This window comes from Chiloscyllium plagiosum, unplaced genomic scaffold, assembly GCF_037043375.1.
Source record: "Chiloscyllium plagiosum isolate Xiang-an unplaced genomic scaffold, Cpla_swu_hap1 HiC_scaffold_3, whole genome shotgun sequence".
In the NCBI taxonomy this organism is placed as follows: Eukaryota; Metazoa; Chordata; class Chondrichthyes; order Orectolobiformes; family Hemiscylliidae; genus Chiloscyllium; species Chiloscyllium plagiosum.
In genome coordinates, this window is record NW_028270141.1 from 106,130,235 (window position 1) to 106,138,971 (window position 8,737).

Below are 8,737 nucleotides of genomic sequence, written 5' to 3' on the forward strand. Positions count from 1 at the left end.
TTGACAAATCAACTGAGTTTTTTTTGAGGATGTAACCAGTAAGATGAAAAAATAGGAAGCAGTGATTATGATGTTGCTTAGATTTTCATAAAGTATTTGAGAAGCTATGACAACAGGTTATGACACAAAACTTGGACTCATTAGATAGGGAAATAATATTAGTATGGTTTGAGAATTGATGAATTGTAGAAAACAGAGCAGCAATTCATCAGCTACCTTCAGTATAGCAGAGTGTAAGGTGCTACAACAGTCACTGGTTGGGTTTAAGCTATTTACATTTTAAACAATGACTTAGAGATGAAGGGTCTGAGTGTAATATCACAGAATCCTTATAGTGTGGAAGCAAGCCATTCGGCCTCTTGAGTGCACACCGACCCTCCAAACAGCATTCCACTCAGCCCCTCCCCGCCCACACACACACACACACACACTATCCCTGTAACCCTGCATTTCTCATGGCTAATCCACTTGGCCTGCACATCCCTGGACATTACAGGGCAATTTAGCATGGCCAATCCACTTAACCTGCTCATCTCTGGATTTTGGGAGGAAACTGGAACACCCAGAGGAAACCCATGTGGATATGGGGAGAATGTGCAAACTCCACATAGTCACCCAAGGTGGAATCAAACCTGGGTCCCAAGCACTGTGAGACAGCAGTGCTAATCACTGAACCACTGTGCCATATATTCAACTTTGCTGACAAAACTAATTCTGAAACTGGATGCCCTCAATGAATAATCTATCATTTTACTGTCACCTGTAAGTAATTCTTGCACATTTATTTTATATTTGACTTGATGACCATTGTACTAAAATTCCCACTGGGCAAAGCACAAGGCTGGAAGTGCAAATTTGTACAAATTACTCATAAAATCAAACAAATGAAACTACTAATCCTCAAATTTAAGTCCTTCGCCTAGTCCTGTAGATATCCAAATGAATCAGTACTGGACATTGTGCTGTTATTTAGTGAATATCCTACTTCATGTCAACTATTTTAAATAGTACTTTCTAATAGAACAGAAGCATTTCAAGAAATCCAGAACATTGAAAAGAAACCTGAGAAGTTAAACAAAAAATAATCTTTATTTTATATGATCTTGAATGTAATTATCCCAAAGCAGGTATCTTCAATTGATTCAGAACATGGCCAGTTGTAACTAAGGGCATCTAACGGGAGTGTTCAATTTGTTTTCTTCTCTTCAGGTGCTAATGGAATTGTGGTTTATTTTCAAAATATTGTGTTTATTAGCAGCAAGTACGCTTGACACAATGAACATGGATTTGAACAGAAAAATCTGGGTGTCAAGAAATTTAGCAGTGAAGATGAAAAGCAAAGGTCTCCAAAAATAATGACATGCAAATTGAGAAGCAGCTTAAAAATTTTAGGCTGCAGATAAGGAGAAAGTTCTTTTTAAGAGATCGAGCTTTTCATGGTGGCAGACTGAAAATAATCTGCTCAATCGGTTTGACCAGAGTGGCACAGACTCTCACACAGTTATTTTCCCTTTGTCTCTTTCACTCACAGTTCTCCATAAAATAATGACACTCCTTACTGCTTTGATAACAGAGAGAGGAACTCATACGCTTTAAAAGAAGGTACATTAGGTAAATGGTATCACATGCAAGAAATTGGAGGAATTCTGTACAATGTAATAATTTGAATACAATTCCCAAGAAGGTGCTATAGCTGAAGACTGAATTATACATTTATACATTATTTGGGAAAGAAAAGTATATATTTGGGAATCTAAAGTAATCGAAAAATTAACTAAGAAATTTGCTCAACGTCATTAGGACACTGGAGGCACTGATTTGTTTCATATATTCTTAGCTGTATGTTGTAACTACATAATACTAATAACATTTATATAGTTTCAGGTTTGTTGGCAGCAATATTGCTTGTCTGTTTTCATCTGGTATTTCATTCCCACTTTGAAGTCTTTTGTCTCATGTACCTTGTTCCTTCACTGTCAATTGCTTCATATAAATCTGCTTTGTTTTCAGCAGTGGCATTCAAATAAGCAACGTAACTCACACATAGTGTTATAGTCAGCAGTCCAAAAGCCATCACAGGTTTATTCTGTTGCAGGAACACAGAGAAAGAAATTAAATATTACCCAAAACAAATGGAACTTTCTTTGTCACGTGAAAAATATTGCTATTGTGAAAACTTTGACTTATCATACCACTTTAGAGAACAATTTATAAAATGTCATGCCTCAGTGTAAATTATTGCCTTTCATAGAAACAATTTCTTTTATACTGACAAATTTTGTACTTTCAAACCAAAGGAAATTAAAGAACTCAGACCACCAGGGTTGGATTTTCACATTGGTTTACAGGAGTAGGGACTACTTCTGGCTCCTGAACCTAATTCCACAGAAGGAAACAGTCATTTGTTGGGATTTTCATAGAGACACCCCTTAATTGGCATGGAAACCAGTACACTGCCTAAGGACAGATAGCAGGCAGGATCCCAAAGCTGACGAAGCCAATATCTCTGTCTCAGGCTTGCTGCAGTGCTCCAGTGAAACTCAGCATAAGCTGGAAGCACAGCACCTTATTTTCCACTGGGGAACTACTCAGCTTTCTGAACTCACTATCGAGTTCAACAATTTTAGGGTGTGAGGCACCTTCTCCCATGTCCTTACCCCAACCCCACATGCCAGGCATTGTTATCACATGGTCTGCTATTACACACCACCCATTGTTAAACACTAAATTGTCCCCATTAGTAGCTATTCATTCTTCTAGGCCGATTGTTATCCACTGCTTTGTCGTTCAAACTGTTCTTCTCTATTTTTGGGCTTTATCTCCACCTATCCCCTTACGCGTTTCCCCCAACCTATCTTCTGCATAAAAACCAACTTTTCCTAGCTACCATGATTTCTGAGGAAGGATCACCGGACCTGAAACATGAACTCTGATTTCTCTCCACAGATGCTGCCAGACCTGCTTCTGATTTCCAGCATCCGCAGTTCTTCTGGTTTTTTTATTGCCAAATAGTGAACAGTTTATTACTATGAAGATGTCATCGTGAAGAAATGCCTTACATTTTATCAAACTCACTTCATGCTGACTGACAACCAGCACTGCAAAAAGACTCATGTAGCTCCCTTGGTTCGAATGGAATCAAGGACAGAAGTAAAATAGCAGTGTGCCCATCTGTTACAAACTTCCATGAAAGCATGATGCAGGGCTGACAGTCTGCCAATAAAATTATGATTAGCCAGCAGAAATTTATTTGCAATGGAGGATAACAATATTTACTGCCTACCACTGAGTAATGAGACAGGCTGATATCAAACAAAGCTTGCCACAAAGCTCAGTAGGGTTGGGAAGAAGATTGTAAGTATGGAAGTAGGCACAATGTTGAACCTCCAACATGAGAGCCGGGTGTTCAATTGCCTTTTCTTGATTAACCCCGAAGACAATCCTAACTATTTAAAAGCAGAGCTGTCCAAATTTAAGTGGCAATTTCCTTACAGGTTTAATGAAGAGCTCTGGATTAACAGCTCGGAAGAGACTGGTGGTTCGGATTCCTCTCAATCCTGGACTTTTGTAACCAGCACTCTTCGGGGGCTCTGTCTTGGCATCAGTCGGATCGGGTGAAGATGACATAGCTTACAACTGTCCAATTTATGAACCTGAGCACAAATATGGTAAACGTCGTTAAGGTAACAGATTATCCCCAAGATGCTTCATGGGAACATTATAAAATAAATTATAACACCGAGCTACATAAGATCATTATCATTCAAATAACCAAAAGCTTCATCGAAAAAATAAGTAATAAGGAGTGTTTTCAAGGAAGAAACTGAGGTGGAAAGGATTACGAAAAGAATTCCAAAGGTCGCTGAAGGTGTGGCCATCACTGGTGGACTGGTTCAAATTGGAGACAGACACGAAGTCAGAACCAGAGGAGCAGAGATATCCTGCAGAAGCGTGTGGTCAGAGGAAATTAGAAATAGGAATGGAAGCAGTCATGGAGAGATTTGAAAGAAGGATGAGAATTTTAAGATCAAGATGATGCTTTATTGGGAGTCAATATGAGTACAAGGATGAACAGGATTTGGTGCAAGTTAGGAGATGGGAAGGAGGGTTTGGATGACCTCGGGTTTAGAGTGGGTTGAATGGATGAATGGGAGGGTGGCTCAGTGGTTAGCACTGTCGCCTCACAAAGTCAGCGACACAGGTTTAATTCCAGCCTTGAGTCACTGACTGTGTGGAGTTTACACATTCTCACTGTGTCTGTGTGGGTCTCCTCCCACAGTTCAAAGATGTGCAGGTTAGTTTGACTGACCATGTTAAATTGCCCATACTGTTGATGGATGTGTAGGTTAGGTGAATTTTTCATGAGAAATGCAGTGATACCGGAATATGGTCAGGAGGCGGGTGTGGGTGGGATGCTCTTTGAAAGGTTAAGTGCAGACCCAATGGGCCAAATTGGCTTCCAAATTCCAGGGATTCCAAGAATGCGGGAGACCTACCCGGTGTATGTTGGAATAGTTAAGTCTAAAGGAGGCAAAGTGATGCGTGGGAGTTTCAGCAGCAGCTGAGCTGAGATGGGGCAGTGTTACAGAGGTGCATCATTGCAGGGTGAAAAGTGACAAAGGCTGCAAACAAACTGGCTCAATGTCAGCCTGATGCCCCAGAGAGGGATGAAGTGAGTAAAAGTTCTATGCAGATGGAGCTGAAGGGGTCTGATGGCAGCTATTTAGAGAAGGAGGGCACTAAACTAACATTTTCTGCTCATTGTAACATAATCCAACACTGTTCACTCCAAACATTAAAATAAAGGTCAAATCAATAACACAGAAATAGCTGCAAACACATCAAGGGAAACGAGTCGATAATGACCTTTCTGAAAGTCGCGTATACTGAAGTGACAGTATAATAGTAGTATAAGTACTCTTCTAAGATGATTTTAAATAATCATCATTATCCTGAATATTTGCAGGGTCAATGCTCCCTGTAAGGTTTATTCCTTGCTTGCCTGCTTACACATCAGCCTGACATTTGCAGTCAATGTAACAAACCTCACTCTGTCTCAGCAGAAACACAACAATCTACTGCCCAGCTTCTTCCCGCCGACAAGCTGCACCAAAATCAGGCTGAACCTGCACTTTATCCTTCTACATGACTGCCAGCGCCGCCGTATGCTTGGAGGATACCATAACAAATAAACTAAACTATCTCATTCCCCCCAGACTACTGTACCTGCAAGTTCAGAGAAAGCCCTGCCTGGATGACTCATCCAATTTATTTTCACCTCGGAAATTATGGTGATGATAAGACATAACATTAATTAGTAGCCAAGCTACTCAAATCCCTTTATCATTGCCAAAACATTCACTGAAAAACACCTTTCACTGTGATTCCAGTTGTGGTGCAGCTTTCGAGCTGATCTGTGCGTCTTCACATGTACGTAGTTGTGACTTGGGCTACCACACCTCCCACTAATGCTGAATTGTCTAAGGCACACCCATTCTCACCCCTGCCACCAGGAAGTCACCCCATGACATTGTTTCACACATAATCCTACAATGTGAAATTCAAAACATTTGGTTCAAGTGTCATATCACTAAGTTTTCTCCCCAAGCTCCCCTTTCAAATTTTAAAGAAAGGTGCATTAAAAAAAAATATTTTTCATCTACTGCAATCATATGTTGGCCTCTGTAATTCTATTCTCCACAGAAACAAAACCTGATAGCTTGTATCTATCTGCATTAAATTATTTTCTGTTGGGTGGGGGAGATTTATACTTAATTGGCTATAAAATAACTTCAGTTTCCAGTCAACCAGATTTATAGGGTTGTCCTGGTCAGGTCACTATTCATAACGAAGTAATTGAATTGATAGCACAATAAAATGTATATGGATATTTTATAGGAAATAAATATGATCTGATAGCCATGCAGAGGTGTGGCTGCAGGACGATAAGCATTTGGTCCTGCATATAGGGGGGTACATGACACTCAAGAAAATTAGGAAGCTAGGGAAAGGTGGAGGGGTTGCACACTTAATGAAAAGGTGGAGGGGTTGCACACTTAATGAAGGATGGCATTTGTATAATAGATATTACCTTGGTTCAGAAGATTGAGGTGTAGAATTAGTTTGGGTAGAAATGCAGGATTGTAGGGAACATAGGAGGAAGTGACCTGTAATTTGGGATTGCGTATACAAGAAGGAATATTGAGAACGTGTGATATGGGGATGGTAATAATCATGAGGCACTTTAACCTATATGTAAACTGGAAAAGTCAGATTGGCAGCAATAACCTGAACAAAGAGTTCATAGCATACATCCAAGTTTCTTAGAGCGACACATTTTGGAACTGAACAAAGAGCAGGTTATATTTGACTTGGTATTGTGTAATATGATGGAATTAACTAATGGCCTTAGATCCCTTTTAGCAGCAACCACAATATAATTGCATTTTACATCTAGTACAAGTACTAGATGTACTACTAATATTTTAAACTTAAACAAGGGCAACTATATGAAGGCTAAACTGGCTGAATTGAACTGGCATTTAAGAGTGGGGAAAGATCAATAGAGACCTAAATGCAATCAACTAAGGAAACATTTCAGAATGCTCAGAATATTTATAGGGAGCGTCCACCATCTGTTGTTAACTCAAGAAGTAAGGGAAAACATTAAACCCAAGGAAGAAAAATCATGTTATTCTGCAAAGATGAATGGCAAGCCAGATGATTTGTCAAAATATTAAAAAACTTCATTGAGCACCCTTGGCCTCCGAACTGTCCTGCTGAACCCTTTATCCTACCCTTTATCATCCTTACCCAACCCTTGTTTCAGCTTGGCACTCCCAGCATCTTAGAGTCATAGAGATGTACAGCATGGAAACAGACTTTTCGGTCCAACTCGTCCGTGCCGACCAGATGTCCCAACCTAATATAGTCCCATTTATCAGCACCCGGCCCATATCCCTCCGAACCCTTCCTATTCATATACCCATCCAGATGCCTTTTAAATGTTGCAATTGTACCAGCCTCCACCACTTTCTCTAGCAGCTCATTCCATACATGCACCACCCTTTGCGTGACAAAGCTGCCCCTTAGGTGCCTTTTATTTCTTTCCCTCTCACCCTAAACCTTTGCCCTCTAGACCAATTACTGACTCCCAACATGAGCTGCTTCGGCAGAGATTAATTTTTCTTCTGTCATACAGCTTCCTCTGCCTGTGCCTCTTGATCTTTTCTAAGGCCACCATGACCCAGCCTTATACTGTAATTTCTTGTACTCATTTGACAAGCCAGCACCTGAGTTCATTGTAACAGCTCAAACATTTCCCTGCTGTTCTAACAAAATTCTTCATTCAAGAGAAGTCATTCGTACTTGCTCCAAATCCACCAGCAAGATTCCCTGGAGATGCACCTATCCAGGCAAATGCGGAGTATTCCATCATACTCCTCACTCAAATATTGTTGGTGGTGCAAAAGCTAAGGGGAGTCAGGAGGTGAGTTATCCGCTGCAGTATTCTTAACCTCTGACCTGCTTTTGTATCCACTATGTTTATATGGCTAATCCAGTTCTGACCGATTGTAACTCCCAAGATGTTGAAAATAGGGATTCAGTGATAGTAGTGCCATTGAATGTCAAAGGGTGTGGTTGGATCCATTCTTGTTGGAGAGCTCATTGACTGTCACTCATGCATCATGAATGCTATTTCCACTTCTCAGCCCCAACCTGATAATGTCCAGGTCTTGCTGCACCTGGAATTGGACTACTTTAGTATCTGAGGAGTTGTGACTGGTGCTGAACCTTGTGTGGTCACCAATGAACATCCCCACCTCTGACCTTATGATGGAGGGAAGGTCATTGTTGAAGCACCTGAAGATGGGTGAACCTGGGACATTATCATGAGGAGCTCCTGCAGAGAAGTCCTGGAGCTGAGATTTCTAACCTCAAGCAACCACAACCATCTTCCTTTGTGTTCAATATTACTCCTGCCAGCAGAAGGTTTTCTCCTGATACCCATTGACTCCGGTTTTGCTGGGGCTCCACAATGCCACATGCAGTCAGCTGTGGCATTGGTGTCTTAGGCAGTCACTCATTTGTCTGTAGTATAGAATCCCGACAGTGTGGAAACAGGCCATTAGGCCCAAAAAGTCCACACCAACCCTCCAAAAAGTAACCCACCCAGATCCGTTCCCCTAACCTATTACATTACATTTACCCTAACTAATGCACCTAACCCACACATGCCTGAACATTATGGACAATTCAGCATGACTAATTCACCTTAGCTGCATATCTTTTTACTGTGGGAGGAAACCAGAGCACGCAGAGAAAACCCATGCAGACACGGGGAGAATGTGCAAACTCCACACAGACAGTCGCCCGAGGCTGGAATCAAACCTGGCATTCCTGGTATTGTGAGGCAGCAGTGCAAACCACTGAGCCACCATGCTGCTGCTATGTTTGGAGCAAGGCTGAAATGAGGTCAGGAGTGGGGTGGTCCTGGTAGAATCCAAATTGGGTATCAGTGAGCAGGTTACTGCTAAACAAGTGCTGCTTGATAGTACTGTTGATGGCACATTCCAATACCTTAGTGATGGGAATTTTGTAGCGATTTACTGCATTCCTCAGCACTGAGTATTACATTCGTGCCATCATTGTATGAGGTAACAAGAAGCCTGTAGCTTTAAGGCTTGTTTGAGAATCTGCCAAACAATTACTGTGCTTGACTACTAACTTTTTTTAT

General features: G+C 41.1%; 1 protein-coding gene across 4 annotated transcripts; it reads right to left on the reverse strand.

The window, feature by feature from the left end:
* Nucleotides 1-1,070: 1,070 nt before the first annotated feature.
* smim8 (small integral membrane protein 8) lies at nt 1,071-5,416 on the reverse strand. 4 transcript variants are annotated; one of them, XM_043686938.2, is made up of 3 exons: nt 5,373-5,416; nt 3,493-3,653; nt 1,071-2,086 (listed from the first exon to the last, which is right to left on the reverse strand). In XM_043686938.2, the coding sequence occupies exons 2-3, from the start codon at nt 3,625-3,627 to the stop codon at nt 1,928-1,930; spliced, it is 294 nt and encodes a 97-aa protein (XP_043542873.1). In that variant the 5' UTR covers nt 3,628-3,653; nt 5,373-5,416; the 3' UTR covers nt 1,071-1,927. The 4 variants fall into 4 exon arrangements, with proteins under 4 accessions (XP_043542873.1, XP_043542876.1, XP_043542872.1 ...); XM_043686941.2 differs by lacking the exon at nt 5,373-5,416 and adding an exon at nt 5,227-5,366; XM_043686937.2 differs by lacking the exon at nt 5,373-5,416 and adding an exon at nt 5,046-5,125.
* Between the last annotated feature and the right edge of the window lie 3,321 nt (nt 5,417-8,737).

Coding starts and splice junctions, on each gene's coding strand:
- smim8 (XM_043686938.2), bottom strand. CDS start 3,627: ATGTCATCTTCACCCGATCCGACTGATGCCAAGACAGAGCCCCCGAAG. Junction 2,087..3,492: donor CAGAGCTCTTCATTAAACCT/GTAAGGAAATTG, acceptor TTCCTGCAACAG/AATAAACCTGTGATGGCTTT.